At 53.1% G+C, this 17,492-nt stretch overlaps 4 protein-coding genes across 4 annotated transcripts; 2 read left to right on the plus strand and 2 right to left on the minus strand.

The window, feature by feature from the left end:
- Positions 1-6,995: 6,995 nt before the first annotated feature.
- Positions 6,996-7,819, minus strand: J4E93_004377 (uncharacterized protein; the record flags this gene model as incomplete). Its single annotated transcript, XM_049342305.1, has 2 exons — positions 6,996-7,677; positions 7,728-7,819. 2 exons carry the CDS (start codon positions 7,817-7,819, stop codon positions 6,996-6,998), a joined length of 774 nt encoding a protein of 257 aa, XP_049200457.1.
- Positions 7,820-8,434: 615 nt separating this feature from the next.
- Positions 8,435-13,528, minus strand: J4E93_004378 (uncharacterized protein; the record flags this gene model as incomplete). The annotated part of the gene is made up of 1 exon (XM_049342306.1): positions 8,435-13,528. One exon carries the CDS (start codon positions 13,526-13,528, stop codon positions 8,435-8,437), a length of 5,094 nt encoding a protein of 1,697 aa, XP_049200458.1.
- A 578-nt stretch (positions 13,529-14,106) lies between these two features.
- Positions 14,107-14,692, plus strand: J4E93_004379 (uncharacterized protein; the record flags this gene model as incomplete). The annotated part of the gene is made up of 3 exons (XM_049342307.1): positions 14,107-14,253; positions 14,308-14,619; positions 14,666-14,692. The coding sequence occupies 3 exons, from the start codon at positions 14,107-14,109 to the stop codon at positions 14,690-14,692; spliced, it is 486 nt and encodes a 161-aa protein (XP_049200459.1).
- A 913-nt stretch (positions 14,693-15,605) lies between these two features.
- On the plus strand, positions 15,606-16,667 carry J4E93_004380 (uncharacterized protein; the record flags this gene model as incomplete). The annotated part of the gene is made up of 4 exons (XM_049342308.1): positions 15,606-15,609; positions 15,674-16,130; positions 16,184-16,402; positions 16,451-16,667. The coding sequence occupies 4 exons, from the start codon at positions 15,606-15,608 to the stop codon at positions 16,665-16,667; spliced, it is 897 nt and encodes a 298-aa protein (XP_049200460.1).
- Positions 16,668-17,492: the final 825 nt, after the last annotated feature.

Here is a 17,492-nt window from a genome sequence, read left to right on the forward strand (position 1 = left end):
CTTGCCAGGCAGTCACACCTCCAGCACTCCCATGGCCCATCTCTCTCCGCTAAAGCATGTCCATCTCTTCTGCTTCACCGGTTCCTGGCCGCGTGGACCCGCGCACATGGCCATGAGATTAGCGAATATCGAATTGGGCCGTCAGCTGTGAAGATAGTAATCTGGCTGACCACGTTTTTAACCTGCATGGGTTTGGCGGTTGCGGCGTGCATGTGCATGTGGAGGCTGTGTCGCGTGCTTTTACCTGGTGGGCAAGTTTGAGCGAGCGAATAGTGGGAGGTGCCCCGCTTACATGTTCGGGAGCTGCATACTGCGTGGACTGAATAGTCTTTGGGCAGCCTAGGAGGGTGTGGTGGGTGTTCGATTCGGTTTAGCTGTGGATTTGGTGGGCTCAATGTGGTAGTTTGCAGAAGCTGGTGATCGATCAGATCGCGAGGTTATCGCAGATGAGGGTATGTCGCTGTTAAGCCAGTCTGTACAGTAACCACGATTACAGTACTCAGAGTAGAGCAATGGTAATTCGTCACTGTAGATGTTGGGAGTGATCTGTTACTACTGGTACACTGTAACTCCTATCGCAACGTGTTCCTGGTCCTCTCAAACGTAGAGCGCACAGATCTGACATCTAGTCGTTCGATGCTCAGACTGGCAGCCTCCTCAGGTACCTCCAGGCTTAGGTATGACAAGCTCCAAGGATCGTCCTTGAATGAGGTGGAGCTCAGTCCGCAGAGCCGCACCTCATATCCTCCATCGTTCCTGGCTAGAAGATTAATGTCATCCTCTTTGGGTTATCTGATCCACGGAACAGTATCGCGACCTGCATATAGCAACGGATGCGCTCCACCCGGTGCACAGCCGACAAATGAATAGTTGTGAGTGGACAACAGGCACACGTGGGCTCACCGTCATAGAGATAATATGCAAAAGCTGTCAAGGATATGTAGAAAGACGTTTATAGGAGCAGGATCGAAAGGTGCTGTGAGGGGAGGGTAGGCTGCCCAGGTGGCCATTGACGTGGAGAGTTATTTTGAGCTGCAGGCAGCGCTTACCCATCTCGGCCAGCAGCACGCTAGCCTGATGTACGTCGTCATTGGAAGGCACGATGGATCTCTTGATCCAAGATGATACAGTTGAATGTATGTTCTCAACTTCCTCTCATGTGTTAGAGTATGTTGCTGTGTTACTATACATGTGCGATGTCTATCAAACGACTGCGCTCACCACGTCAAGAGCAGGGTCGGTCCCGCGACGTTGGGCACGCGCAGAGCTCTTGAAAAACTGCGTGCAGCAAGTTCACCTGCCGTTCGTCCGACAGCCAGCATCAGCCGTTCACCTTGGCACTTGTTTCTTCAAGAAAAGGCAGCGATATCGTTCAGTATCAGAGCCTTCTGTCAGCACAATGCGGCTGACACATCATTTGCTCATTGGATGCTGCATCTGCACCACTACCAAGGCGTGTTTTCTCTCGCACAGCCGTCCACCACCTGCATTAGCTTCCCTGCTAGCCACTCACACCACACCTTCACGCCTGGAAAACGTGGTGTCAGGGATCAAGATAGCTGCAGCCGTTAACATGGCCGCAGACAGTACGCAGCATGCAGCGAACAGACCTCATAGAGACGTGTGTAGCTCGCTTACCGGGTAGCAAGGTATGATGTGGGCGCGAGGGCTGAGACATGCGGGTGCGCTAATCATGGCAATGGTAATCCTGCGATGCAGCTCTATGCGAGAGCGCTAAATCTCACCTACACCACAATGATGCATTCGGTAAAGGTAAGAATATTCAGAAAACAGTTCATATATAAAGGCGGTGGAGCCTCATGGAGCTGGACCTGGCCTGAGAGAATTGGCAGTACGACGCTCAGCTTACCATTTACCCGACACCAACTCTTTGACAGAGAATGCCCGTTATATCATAATGTCTACACCATCTCGACAGATTCTCTGGAGATCTCCGGTCATACTTGAAAACAACAAGACACCACTTAAAATGTCTACACCCACTTCAGCACCCAAACCATTCACACCTCGAAGAGACGGGAATTTGAAGCTCCGGGCTTCATGCGACGCATGTGCCGTGTCGAAAGTCAAGTGCAGCAAAGAGCATCCAACATGCGCACGCTGCCTTCAAATTAATGCGAAATGCATATATGGCGTCTCGAGAAAACACGGAAAGCCAGGCCGGACTAGGAAGAGGAACCCAGATGGGTCTCCGTTTGTCAAAGTCACCAGGCAACGCCTATCACCAAGCGGCAATGAGTTCGGCGCATTTATGCTACAGACTCCTTCCGTTCGGCGGACCGATTCGGAGGTCACGTCGAATTGGCTTTCAGACTGGTCACCTACACCAAGCTTATCCACTCCTTCAGGTTTCGACTCCGAGACTGCACCTGAACCACCGTACCGGAATGAGATCCTTCAAGATACCACCTATATGGACACTGACGTCCTGTCGAGACAACATGTTCAGCCGGAACCTATGCCAGCCATTGGGACAGACCAGTTCTTTCAAGATCCTTTCACTCAGGAACAGACGGTACAGTCTCAATATCCCACCTGGGAGACTCTCAACGAATACATCAGCGGCGATGACGCAAATCCCATGGAATATCATCCTAGTGGTACAAAGACCATGGAGCATCTACGCTCTGCCTCCTCTATATCTCTCCCATATAGTCCAATGAGCCAAACCGTAGGAGGTCATGAGAACATGACACCCCACGCCGAAGTCGCGACGGACGACTGCCATAGTTGCTATCCGTTGGCCTATTCGACGCTCGAGAGTCTGCCACACGTCAGATACCCGGGCCACTCGAGGGATTCATTCGATGCCGTTCTTCACACCGTTCGGTCGGCACGAGAGAACATTTCGAAGCTTCTCAGGTGTCCATGCTCGTCAGACCCACATCTTGCTATGCTGTACTCTAGCATAACATCCAAGATTTTGGCCTGGTACCAGACCGCTGCTAGCAACAGTCGCGGACTCCGTACGAGCTACCCGGTCTCGGAATCGCTCCCTTGGGATTACTGCCAGCCTCTACCTTTCTCGCAGGCCGTTTTCTCCCCTTCGTCTGTGACGAGTAATGGGAACGCGGAAAATTACAACCTGTACATGCAGTCATCTCCATTCACCCAGTATAAATTTGACGACGGTGAGCAAGAAAGAAGTAAAAGGCAGATAGTCCTACATGAGTTGCGAGGATGTGCGCAACTCGTTGAGGCACTGGCCAATTGGGGAAGTAATGGCGATACTTGCGAGCAGGCGGGGCACCTGTACGAATTTCTAGGAGGCTGGCTGAAGAGCCAACTGTGTATGATAACGAAGCAGATTGAACACAAAGAATCTGCGATGGCTTGAGCTGATGAGAAGGATCGATAATTGAAAAGAACTTGGGGTGCATTGGAGGGGCTTTGCTGCTGTTTAATAACCACGGTTTCCCATGGTGCGTGGTAATTGAGCTCAATACCTAGTAATGTTAATTCAAAAGTGGTTCGATCTTATACTCTTAATAACAGTAGGAAACATATCTCGTCGATGCGCGGAAATCGAGACAACAGTGGCCTGCTCTGCGGCTGTGTTTCTCGAGCTGTTGTGGAGCCACCCCGGATTTCCCCAGTGCACGTGCACCTTCACATGCCTCGGCTCAAACCGCAGCAAGCATCATAGCACTGGCTCACATGTAAGGTACACCATCTTCAACCTCCAGCACCGCCATTGCGAGAAATGACAGTCTTCCCAGAGAGGATGTACACGGTCAACAATGGCCGCCCAGTCTACCTTACGACAGCCTCATGACCCTCTCTTAGCACTCTACGACCGCTATGCGACGCTCCTCAAGTCCCGTGTCCGCGGCGCCTCCAAGCTCACGAAGCTGCTATCCACCATCACCCTCCTCTTCACCATCATAGGCACCGGATATGGAGGCACAAGATGGTACAGGAGTCGGCGCGCAGAGAAGGAGACCGGCCGACGGTTGCTGAGGAGGAACTCTGGGCTCAGAAACAAAGATGGCTCCAGAACGATTTACGTGCCCTACCGCGACTCGACGTCCAAGGTAGTCATCCATCCCACCAAACAGACCACATTCGATGCGCATCGCAGACTTTTCCTCCAGCCGCCACGCGCAGCCCGCATGGCTGACACGACCTCGAGCGACCCGCAAGCGCCGCCACCGCAGACGAAGCCGGGGCTCAATTTGGCCTTCCTACACCAGTTTCTGAGCCTCCTGAATATCATGATACCGCGTTGGAATAGCAAGGAGACGGGTCTGCTGGTCAGCCATAGCGTCTTCCTCATGCTGCGGACGTATTTGTCACTGGTCGTAGCGCGTCTCGACGGAGAGATCGTGCGCGACCTCGTAGCAGGCAACGGCAAGGCTTTCCTCTGGGGCATCGTCAAATGGCTTGGTGTCGGCACCTTCTCTTCGTATACAAACGCTATGATCAAGTTCCTGCAGAGTAAAGTCTCCATCGCGTTCCGAACACGACTCACGCGGTACATCCACGACTTATACCTGAACGACCATCTGAACTATTACAAGCTACAGAATCTGGATGGAGGTGTAGGTGTCGGGGCAGACCAATACATCACACAGGATCTGACGCTATTCTGTGCGAGTGCGGCATCGTTGTACTCGAGCTTAGGGAAGCCGTTTGTGGATCTTTGCGTGTTCAACTACCAGCTCTACCGCTCTCTAGGACCGTTAGCGCTTACTGGGCTGCTGAGCAACTACTTCCTTACCGCGACAGTGCTACGTAAGCTCTCTCCGCCCTTTGGCAAACTCAAAGCTGTCGAAGGACGAAGAGAAGGCGAATTCCGCGCTCTGCATTCTCGACTCATCGCAAACGCGGAAGAAGTGGCTTTCTACGGTGGTGACGAGATGGAAAAGCACTTCCTGGAACGAGGGTTCAGGGACCTCAAGCACTGGATGGAGGGCATCTACAGCCTTAAGATTCGGTACAACATGCTCGAAGACTTTGTGCTGAAGTACTCATGGTCGGCTTTCGGATACTTGGTCACTTCGCTCCCAGTCTTCTTACCCGAATGGGGTGGTGTAGGAGGTACACCCGAGCTACCTGGAGGAGAGAAATCGCACCGCGAGCGAAGTCGCATGAAGGACTTTATCACAAACAAGCGACTCATGCTGTCGCTTGCCGATGCTGGTGGTCGCATGATGTACAGTATCAAAGATCTTTCTGAACTGGCCGGCTACACATCACGCGTCTACACGCTGATCAGCACGCTCCATCGCGTCCACGCGGAAGCGTACTACCCTCCCCCCGGCACGCGACCCGAACTCTATTCCGTCTCGGATATCCAAGGCACAGTTCACAAGGGCTTCGATGGAATCCGCCTTGAACACGTTCCAGTCGTCGCCCCAGCCCTGCACCCCATGGGCGGCGAAGAACTCCTAGAATCCCTATCCTTCATCGTTCACTCAGGCGAGCATCTTCTCATCACCGGACCCAATGGCTGCGGCAAGAGCGCAGTTTCGCGCATTGTCGCAGGTCTTTGGCCTGCATACCGCGGTCTTGTCAGTCGTCCGCGCAGCATCGGCGTGGACGGCATCATGTTCCTTCCTCAACGACCTTACCTCTCTACCGGCACCCTCCGCGACCAAGTCATCTATCCTCACACCGATGCCGACATGAAGGATGCAGGCCGCCGCGACTTTGAACTGTCACAGGTCCTCGAAGAAGCCAAACTGGGCTACTTGCCCGATAGAGAAGGTGGCTGGGACACGAAGAAGGTGTGGAAAGATGTGTTTAGCGGTGGCGAGAAGCAGAGAATGGGCATTGCAAGACTACTCTATCATGAACCCCGGTACGCATTCGTGGACGAGGGCACAAGTGCGGTTAGTAGCGATGTGGAAGGCCTACTCTACGAACGTGCGAAAGCCAAGGGTATTAGTAAGTATCCCACTACCCTTTTCATCATGACTTCAACTAACTCACACACTCCAGCATTGATCACGATATCCACCCGCGCATCCCTAAAGCGCTACCACGACTATACACTAACCCTCGGCATGGGTGACCACGGCGACGAATGGGACTTCCAACGCATAGGCACCCAGTCTGAGAAGTCGAGCGTCGAGAAGGAGCTAGCAGAGCTGAGGGAAAGGCTTGCAAAGGTCGAGGAGTGGAAGAAGCGGCGAGAGGAAATCGAGGCAGAGTTGAACAGGGTGTGGGTCGAAGGCAAAGACGAAGAGGGCGAGACCGAAGAATTAGCACCGCCACCATACTTGGAACGAGAGGAGAAGGTCGACACAGCGAATACAGACGAGGATTATGATGGCGATAGAGATCAAGAAGAGGCGGTCGAGAGTGGGAGTGAAGGGATCTCGCCGTCCAGCTAGTCTAGGGATCGAAACACGTCATTATTCCTGCCCCAACCCAGCTCTGCAACACCCAAAAAAACGTTACATACCTTCTTTTGACTTTTCTCCAGAGTAGGTTATTGCGGCAAAAAAAAAGGCAAAAATAGGCAAAAACATACAACAGCGGGTATTCCCCGGTGGTCACCCACCCGAGTACTAATCCGCCGATATCTTGCTTAACTAGGGCTGAGCGGACGGGAAGCCGTGTTCTCAAGATTCTGTGGTCGTATGTGAAAGTCTTGGTTATTGATTTGGCTTATATTGTGCAAAATTATTTGGTCGACACCTGCTCTGTGAAACCAGTCTTCCCAGGTGCGCATGCCGACAACCACTTTTTCCTTGCCCTAGATTAATTAAGACGATCAGGAAAGATCTCACAGGCCGCATGAAAGACGCCTCTCGTACGCTAGCATCAAGTCTAACGACGGTGAAGAATGGGCCAGAAGCTTATATTCATCTGACTATTGAAGACCTAGGGGTTGATCCTCCGTCGCGAAGCTGCCACCTGGTAGTTGTCTAGCATCATTGTCCCATTGTGTTATAAGACAAGAGCGATCATGTATTCTCCAACCCGATTTTCTGCGCGCATAGAGCGTCGTACCAGCATCAACGCGATCAAGCCGGAGGGGCTGGGTGATTGTGGTACCTTGAACATAGCAAAGGCTTGATGTACTTTGCCCAGTTATCTTGGCCAATAGGCATGTTTCCATAACCCGCGCTTGATGGAATCGGCTTCGATCCAAGAGCCATGAATGCTACAACAATCTCGGCAAGAAATTCTTGGGGATATCGTGGTAACTCAGTTTCTCGCTGGGTCGGGTCGGCAAGCCTCCTGAATCGATAAGTTTCGACGACGTCATCCACAAGATATTTTCGAAGAGCTGATCCTGGAAGGGTGTTTTCGTACACATAGGGGATTTGGTCTAACGGGACTTTCCACTCCTGATGTGTCTTCTGAAGAAGCAGGTCGATTGCGGCGTTATAGAGATTGGTACTTCCGCGTGCGTCGCCAAACACATAGATCTCGCAAATAAGCTGCTCACTCAGAGGAATTTTCCCTGAAGCGTCGAGCGCGAAGTAGAGCTTTCCGGTGTAGATCCAATGAAAAAAGGCTTTGAAGACCTCCGGATTGTCGTCCTTTAGGTTAACAGTCTTGAGAGTACCTTCTTTCCAGTCGTCTTTGAGGGCAGCTTTGAAGTAGGTGGAGTAGTGGGCAAGAAGGCCTTGGTAGGTATAGAACTTGCGCACGTTCTCCGCGGAGCCGACTACAATGGTAATCATGTCGCCATATTCATCTCTGTCTAGTGTGTCAGCCGAGTAGTTGTATACAGCCTTGTTCGTACTTACGGGTTAGGTGAGGGAGTAGCTTTGGAGCATTTGGGCAGCTCGAGCAATGGAGTGACCTTTTTGGGCTCCTCCTTCTTCTCTGGAGTCGCCATCGCTTGCGATTATGGTTATCGTGACAGGTAACTGTATGTGTAGTTGTATTGATGTGACGGTGACTGAAAAGTACTGGGCCTAGTAGCGCGGTCTTGGCAGTGAGCTGGAGGCAGGAGCAACGGACAGGGTCCAGCAGGCGGTGACGACCCGAATTCACTGACTAGAGACTACCGTCTGCTTTTCGCTTTGAGGTATGCATATCACCAGCGGTTCGAAATTACTCACCGTTCGGACCGATGTAGTCCTCAAGGTCCACTCTGAGTGGCAGGCTCTGGATTACACCCTTCGACATCTGCAGCGGTCCTCACACAGCATAGCCTCTTTCTCCTTTACCAGATTGCTAAAATGACTGGAGGAAGGACTTCGTACCTTCGGGTTCATAACCCTGCTGTTGATGCTGGCAGCATGTTCAACGATCACCAGTATCACAGGACTTCTTCAGTATGACTGTACACTAATCTCATTTCTCTTTCTCCCTATTGGAAGCAACGCCAGACCATGCAAATGCTACTCGCTCTTTCTACGATTGTACAACTACTAATACATAATTTTCCCCGTTTTCAACACGCTCGCTAAAACCCAAAAAGCCGCTCAATAGCAAGAACACCGTATTACTAATACTTCTTCTTTCTATGCCGCACATGAGGATCCTGTCCCTTTCGGTTCCTCTTCTGCCGGTCCGTTGGCGGCCGGTACGGTTCTTTGCCGTACTCTTCCCGATACAGGCTAAGCATGTATTCATCGACGTGTCTCCGTTCCTTCTCGTTGCCGTCGATATCGAGGTCTTCGTTCGCTTTGGCGGCAGCGGCGGCCTCCGAGGCGGCTCTCGTGGCGTTAAGACTCTCGTTGAAGTCGACTTGGTCTTCCTGGATCTCATCCACAATCTCCTTCTGTGCGATGGAAGCAGCCGTGCGATCCTCGGTATCCTCCACTGTACCCATGACACGTGCGTCACCCAGCAGTCCAATCTTCTCGCCGAGCACACGTTCCATGGCTGCACCCGCTTCGTCGTTAGTGTCGATTCCCAGGTTCTCGTCGAGTGCGTCGCGCCAGGTGACTTTGTTGAAGGTGTCTGTGGTGAAGTCACCCTTTTGGATAATGACATCGTCGAGAAGACGTTTCTGGTTCGACTTGCGGAGGATGTTGGCTTCGATGGTGTATTCGCTGACGAACTTGTAGATGTGCACATCGCGCGTTTGACCGATACGATGAGCTCGATCTTGACATTGCTTGTCCATCGCGGGGTTCCAATCAAGATCGTAGAAGATGACGCTGTCAGCGCCTGTGAGATTGATACCGAGACCTCCAGATCGAGATGACAGGATAAAGCATAAGATGCGAGGGTCACTGTTGAAGCGATCAGTAAGAATCTGGCGCTGTTCGATCTTGGTAGATCCGTCGAGGCGCAGGTAGCGATATCCATGAATATTCAAGAATTGCTCGAGAATATCGAGAACCTTTGTCATCTGGGTGAAGATGAGCGCACGGTGACCACCAGCCTGTAGGTCTCGTAGGAGTGTTGCAAGACGCTGAAGCTTGCCACAATCGTACTGAAGGAGACGCTTGTCTGGGAAGGCGATCGATTGTCGGATGCGCGAAGAATGGAAGGGGTCTTTTCGGTGTGCTGCCTCCGACGATCGGATCAGCTGGACACCGCGCCTAGACAGGGTCAGAGGTGCTAGCTCCTCGGCTGCAACGGCAGGCGTAACGCATGTGAAGCGGGTAATAAGAGGCTCCATAGCCTCAGCACGCTGCTCCAATGTTGGGATCATATCGTGGAAATGTGTGATTTGTTGATCGTGCCAATGCGACAAGACACGATGAGAGCGTGGTGACCTGAACCCTAGTAGACCATGATGCCGTTGAACGATGTCATAGTGAATCGCTTCCTCTTGTCTTGGTTGCATTTGAGCCTGACCAAAGCCGTGATAGTTGGGATGTGGAGTGTGATGGGTTCGGTAGAGGAGAGGCTTAGCCACTCTCTTTCCTTCAGTGATAGCCCCAAATGTAAAATCGTGCCAATCGACGGTCAGTGCGTCAATGATGTCCTTTCCGTAAATCGGCATGAACTGGGTGCGCGCGCGAGTAAGGTTCAGACATGTTTGCAAATGGGCCCGAACGGCAACTTGCTCTCGCTTCGCCATTGCTGCCACAGTCGCTTGTAGTGAAGAAGTGCCCTTGTCGATGGGTTTGTTGATGCGCCGTGTTTGGCGCTCGATCAGATCCTCCAGGGGCCGTGTGGCGCGAATAGGGTAGGTGCGTCTAGCATGACCCAACTGCGTCTGTTCCCGTCGCGCAAACACCAGGTTCAAGGCGTCTAGATTTACTTGCTTATCTTCCATGCCCTCTTGCAGTCGCTTCCTGATGAGAAGGTCCTTGATCTCGTACTGAGCAGCGACTGATTTGGGCATGGCCATGGACGTTACAATGGCTCGTGTTTCGAACAGGTCGGGGTGATTGCAGACTTTTCGTAATGACATTAAGCAATTGATAATCGACATGTAGTTGCCGGAGGACAGGATCTCCTTGGTCGAGGCGCGGCCCATGAATCCATCGTAGAGCTGACGTTGCCGCTTAGAAAGCTTGCAGTAGACAACGTGCTCATACTTCCCTGGCATTTGCTTCTCGACCTCTGATTTCAGCCTTCGCAGCAGATAAGGGCGCAGGACTTCGTGAAGGCGCTTGACAACCTTCTGCGCTTCGGCATCAAGCTGCTGCCGACCTTGATCGAGAATTTGCGAGGTGGGATTCTTCAGAGCCAAGGTAAACTCCTCCAGTCCCGCGATGCGACCTTCTCCGGCAAAGCCAGCTGGCATTAAGAAGTAGAGCAGTGACCAAAGCTCGTCGATGTTGTTCTGTAGAGGCGTACCGGTCAGTAACAACCGTCGCTCTGTTCTAAGGTTAAGCATAGTTTGCCATCGTTGAGACTTGAAGTTCTTGATGTTGTGGGCTTCATCAAGTACCAGATAACGCCAGGGACGCATCTTGAAGGCTGCTGCGTCTTGGAGGATGAGCTGGTAAGAGGTGATGACGACGTTGTACATGTCCTTGCCCGTGTTGCGCCAGCCCATGCGCTTTCGTTTTCGCTCGTTGATGTCGCCATAGTATGTCAGAATCTTGAAGCCCGGCAAGAACTTCTTGAACTCCATCTCCCAATTGAGCATGACACTGGTGGGTACAACGACTAGATGTGGTCCCCATATCTCGCGACGAACAGCGAGGTAAGCGAGAAGTGAGATGGTCTGTATAGTCTTGCCCAGACCCATCTCGTCTGCGAGGATTCCGTTTGTCTCGGATTCGTACAGGTTCGCCAGCCAGTCCAAACCATCGTGCTGATACTCTCGGAGGGTACCGCGTAGTAAGGATGGCACCTCGGTCCTTGGTGGGGATGATGTATGCCGTGATCGAGAAGCACTTTTAGAATGTACTACATCTTCCATCGGAGTTGGCTCAGCCGCCTCGACGGTAGGAGCAGGTTCTGTTTCAGTATGCCCGTTCACATGTGGCTCGTCTACCTCAGCGACTGAATCATGACCGTTGAGATGGGGCTTCTCCTCAGTGACTTCCGCGGGCGACGTAGCATGGCCATTCGTTTGCTCAGACTGAGGAATCGGGTCTTCCGGTTCCACGTCGTCAATCGCGGTCTTGGCGGCCTCTTTCAGTTTCTTGATGTCTTTGGGTGCCAAAAAGCCCATCATGCCTAGATCTTCTCCCTCGCTCTCATCCTCGTTGTCTTCTTCCGAATCGGCTTCTTCCTCACCGTTACCCTCGCTATCCGAGCCTTCGTTGCTCGACCAAGCCTCGCTACCAGATTCTGAGCCTTTATCGTCCTCGGAATCCAGCAAAGCATCGTCAACCTGATCAAGCTCGACTGTAGCAGGATCGATATAGTCTGGCTTCTGTTTATCCTCATCTTCTTCGTGATCGTGAAAGCCGTTCGTCTGTTGGAATGGGTTCTCTGGAAGCTCGCTCGTGTTCTCGACATCGAGGTTGGGATCGGGTGTTGGCGCAGGAGTGCCCTCTTCGGAATCCGCGTCGTCATCGTCTTCGCCGTCGTCTGAGTTGGCTTCCGCCTCGGAGCTGCTCTCGGGGAGATCGGGAAGTTGTCCGTACTTCTCGCGTAGTTGTTCGGCCGTGAGATTCGCATCTTCGTCCTGCTCATTCTCTTGTTCGCTATCAGAGCTAGAAGACATGATATTGTCGTCGTGCTGTTGCTGTGAGGCATGCGACACCCCGCTTTCGGATTCCATCTCATCGAAATCACGGTCTTCGCTGACTAAAGAGGAGGCCCCGTCGCCAGCGTTACGACCACCCAAAATCTCCTGCGCTTGATTGAACATGTCGTCCATGGCCTTGTGTCCGAGCTGCAACTGTTCCTCCTCGTATTTAGCCACACGTTCCTTGTCGATCTCAACCCTGACCAAGCCCCATGCGTCCTTGACATCCTTCACGAGTTGCTTGTATCTCGTTACTTGCCGCTCGGTCTCTTCTTGTTCAATCTCATCTTGGCTCTTGCGCTTGAACTTGTTCTTCCAGAAGTCGTATGCTTCTCTGGCCAAGATCTTAGCCGTCCGCCGATGGAATGCCTTTTCCTCCTTCAATAGCTTGTTGAAGTGCAGGGCATGAGCGACCACGTGGTCCCAATGTCCGTATTGTGGCGGTGGCTCTGGGGCTGCTTCGGGCGCATATACGCTGCATCGTGCCTGGCTCAGAACTCCATGTTCAGCAGCCTCGACAATCTGCAGCCGGCGCTCGGCCTCTTCCTCGGCCTTTTCCTGTGTGATCCGAAGCGCCTCTTCGCCGTCTAACGGGTCGTCTTGTCCTAGCCACTCTTCGAGCGACGCGTACTCTGACTTGGGCGGGGCATGGTGGGGATGGCGGTTGGGAGGGTCGGGCTTTCGCAGTCGCAGGCGGAGACGAGGGGCAGGCATAGATGGGTTCGAGTCGTCGGGCGATCCATACAGACCGGCGTAGGGGTCGTGTCCGTTCGTTTCGGCATCGTCCATGGGCTCATCACCTAGATCATCGGTAAGTGGCTGCGCTCCCCTCCGAGAGCGCCCGCCCCGCTTGCGCGTGCCTTCGGGCGACCCATTCTGCAATGCTGGCGACGTGGCGGGCGACGTTGTTGCAAGTGCTGAAGGCTTTCTCTGGCGCTCAGACTTGCGCGCCGGCGTTACCAGAGACTGTGCCGACGCCTTCTTGGAAATGGTGGATGGTGTCTTCCCTTTTGAGACGGACATGGGTCCTGGGCCATTGCGCGACTCTCGCTTGACGCCGTTCTTAGGGGTGCCGTTCTTAGGGGTGCCGTTGGTCTGCGTCGCCTTGCTGGCCGGGCGCGAATTCCGCTTTACAGGTTCCGGCGTTGGCGGTGCAGCATCCTTGCTCACACGTGATGATTTCCTGACGCCATTCTCGAAAACTGTCGTCGGTCCATCAGCCACGAATGACTTCCAGGGCGGCGATGCGGCGCGTGATGCTGAGCGGCGCGGTGTGGTGTCTTCGAGTTTCCGCCGTTTTGGCGGCCGCTCAATGACGCCACCATCATCGCCATTTACAGGCGCCGGCGGATGTTCCTCCTTGATCACAGGTGCGCTGTCGTTCTCGCTATGTTCGCCATTGTGTGTGATGTCGGATGCGTTGTGTGCGGCGGCCGAGTCGCGTGGTGGGATGGAGTCGATGTCGCGATCCGCGGCGGTAACTTCTTCCATTCAGGAAGGGCGAGAGAGGCGGCCTGGGGAGCCTGTTGACCACCCGGCGCGCGGCCAAATCGACATATATCAGCTCGAATTCGGGGTCGCAAGATAGCCTGACGCGTGCTGGTGACGGTGACGGGGTCAGATTTCAAATTCGGGTTCGCGTTGGGATGATGCGGTGTTATGTCGAAGTTGTGAGATGGTAAAAACAGAGCCGGCGATAATGTTTGGTAGGGATCACGCTAAATACCGGCACGGGCGCGCATGCCATCCCTTTGACGTGAACGACGGCGGAATGGTAGTGATCACGTCTGAGAATACTGTGACTGAGGCTGTCTAAAACCTCCGCAGATTCTTTCAGGCAGGCGTCGGGTTGCTCAGTCGCGTAGACGCCTTTCGTGTTACATCCATGACCGGTTGTGGTACTACGCAGAGCAGTTAGACCCACTTCTTCGCCAAGCATTACCGGGGCCGCAACTGAGCTCATCGCGAACGACACATCAATACTGCAACCCATCGACCCCCCGCAATTGCGCCACAACGTACGCAGACACCGAAGATACGCATCGCACAAATACTCACCTGGCTCTAGCATGTTTCCCAGGCGCATTGTAGCGGCCCGCCCGCTGGCTCGAGCCGTCATCCCCGCCGTAGCCCGACCACGACCCCAATTCACCCAAATCCGAACCGCCCTCACCGACGCTGAGAAGGCTCACGCTGAGCTCACAGACCCGAACCAAGTACGCCCACGCTTCCTAGAGGAGGAAGGAAGGACATAGTGCTGATGGTAACAGAACGGCGGCTACATCAACCCTCCCGCTGAGAAGCGAGGAAACCGCGACCCGTACGGCGACTACTGGGACAAGCAGGAGCGCCGCAACTATGGCGAGCCCTGCCACGAGGATAACGATATCATGGGTGTACTAGCGCTCCACGACTACAACCACTTCACCCCCCAATGGGGTTTCGTCCTACTAGGCACCTTCGTTGCCTCTGTCTTCGGACTCTGCGCAGCTGTTGGCACCTTCTATCCCGACAAGCTCAGTGCGCCCAAGACATACCCAGATGGTCTGGAAGCTGAGCTGGGTGGAAAGGGTGCATTGCTGGTAAGTGCATTATGGTTTGGTGTGGACTACTGCTAACAGTGTATAGGCAAGGAAGCCCGGTGAGGGCTGGTAAATTGTGTGCAGACTCAACTGACATGTACATATAACCCAATGGGATTCTCTTTGTCAATTCAATACCCGTTTCCATCTAAGGCTAGTTTGACTTTGAGCTCCATCGCCAATCTAGTCTCAAACACTAATGCATTCATCCCGTTCTGGTTCAATTGGACGCTGACTCGAGAATATGGAACCATTCCGTCAATAAACCACTCTGCGCTGTGTGCGGGATAATGCGTCTCGGCATCCTCTTCAAGACCGGTATCCTACGACACCCGCCCAGGTGCACCGCTCGCCACTACGTCATCGCAGCAATCCAGGAGCACACCCTCGTGGGCCCCATGCATCCCGCAATTCATGCCCAGGCCATGAGGGAACTCAAGTTCCTACTGGCCATGGACTGGTCCACCCTTGTTGCACGCTCGCTTTCTCGGTAACCGCCCAGGATACTTCCTAGGATCCGATTGGTCAACCCACATATTTATACAAGCAATTAACAGGACCATATACGGCAGTTGACTTAGAACCTTCTATAGGAAAGGATCCTTCGACGAAACTACCCGACATGGCTGACCGTGAACATGATGTGGGGTGAGTTCCATGTGGAGACGTTGCTACGAACGTCACTCATGATATATTATGAGTCTCATGTACCACAACAGCACGTTCCCTGAATCCCAACATCTAATTTCCATTTCCCCGTAGTCATTGTCCACTTGGATCGTTCAGACCACTCGATCGTCAGCATGTACTGGTCCTCGCTCATGCTCACGCTCACCTCATTGTTCCACAATGTCGCAGCATCGCCGGCTTACAACCTCGAGGCCCGACAGTTTGCAACAGCGGCGATGTTACGTTTCCAGTGCTCTCAACTAGTCTACGACCGTATCGATCCACTTGTCCAACCCGGCATTGCACCTTCAGCACATATGCGTAAGCGATGCCCATATACTACCTTGATACAGTATGTGTACTAAATTTGCATGTCATCATTTAGACCAGATCGTGGGCGGAAACGCCTTCAACGTCTCCATGCCACCGCTCGACCTCGATCCCAGCACGGAAGCCACTTGCACAACCTGCGATTTCGCCGAAGATCTTTCAAACTACTGGACCGCAAATCTCTACTTCAAAGCGCGTAACGGTACCTTCCAACGCGTCCCACAGATGGTCAACTTGGGTCTACAGGGTAGAGAAGGCGTTACAGTGTACTACATCCCGCCATACGATGGAAAGAGTACCGTGACCGCGTTTCCCAAGGGGTTCAGGATGTTGGTTGGTGATCCAGGCCTGAGGGCTAAGGACGGCCAGCAGAAGCAGCTCTGCCATCGCTGTTTCACGAACAAACAGCAAGATCCTTTTGGTGGGGCACCGTGTATTGGAGAATTCGACACAGCGAGCTTGCCACCAGGCATGTGTGGAGGCGGGATCAGGACGACTATTACGTTCCCAACGTTTGTGGACTCCACCTAACTGGCGTCGCGCATGTTGCTAATCTTAGATACAGATGCTGGGATGGCAAGAACGTCGATTCTCCGAACCATAAAGACCATGTCGCGTACCCTACATCTGGCTCCTTCGAATCTGGCGGTCCATGCCCATCGACTCATCCAGTGAAGATGCCTCAGCTCATGTACGAGGTCATGTGGGATACTACGCCTTTCAACGACGCGGCTCTCTGGCCCGAGGACGGGTCGCAGCCGTTTGTTTACAGCATGGGCGATGCGTAAGTGACCTGCAGCGACTACAGAGAAACCGCATTAATCATGTATAGGACTGGCTACGGTCAACACGGCGATTATGTCTTTGGTTGGAAAGAGGGTGCGCTGCAGAAAGCGATGGATCAACGCTGCTTCGGGAACACATGCACGGGGTTGAAGACGCAGGCCGCCGACGTGTCGACCAAATGTGGGGTACCACAGGCTGTGAAGGAGCCGGTTGAAGGATGGCTCGAGGAGTTGCCTGGTGGTCCAGCCGTGACCTATGAGTGATCCGGGTTAGTCAAATGCTGAACCGTGGGACGGTAACGTACAAACGTAGGCAGAACTTATCCCTGCAAGTAGATCAATATTCGTCGTACTTTATTGACATCTATAGAAGAACAAGTATCTTATTGAGAGCGCGTTACGCTTCCTCGAAGGATTCCCCACTGGCTTTTCCCAGAGTTTCCTAACAGGATTTTTCAGTGGTCGTGTGGTGTGCAGACACCGGAGCGAGCAATCGGCCGCTCACCGCGGTTTGACTTTCGTTGTCATACAAACGGCTGATCCTGCAAGGGACGCGTCCACCCCCAACACTCCCACCAATTTTCATCATAACCGCTATGCGCAAACTGGAAGAAGACGAGGAGGGCGAGAAGAGGAAGGAGCGACAAAAGCGCGAAGCGAATATTGCGCTTTCGCGTGTTATCATCCACCAAGATCCTGCAGGAAAAGATGAGATACTGGAAACCGGAGATTATGAGAAGCTACCCGTGGAAGATGTATCGCCACATCTTTCTGATGTTGCTCAGTCAACTTGTCCTGTACCGCAGATCTTGGGCAAAAGACAACGTGAGCCTAGTTGCGAGTCACTAGACCCGACACTCAAGGAGTCCATTGTGGATACATCCCGGCGAGCTTCCACCGACGCACACAGCCCTTACTCGGAATCAACAACCGCGCCATTGGAATACTACATCCGCCTAGCCTCAAAGTCCATATCGCTCCCCACCCCTTCCGAATCGTACTTCACCTCACTAGAGCACGCGCCAGTACTCCATCGCAATCGCGAGAACAAGATAATAATGTACACAGGCTCCTTCAACCCAGCGCATC

The sequence above is a fragment of the Alternaria ventricosa genome, assembly GCF_023758065.1.
Source record: "Alternaria ventricosa strain BMP 2768 chromosome Unknown scaffold_6, whole genome shotgun sequence".
NCBI classification, from domain to species: Eukaryota; Fungi; Ascomycota; class Dothideomycetes; order Pleosporales; family Pleosporaceae; genus Alternaria; species Alternaria ventricosa.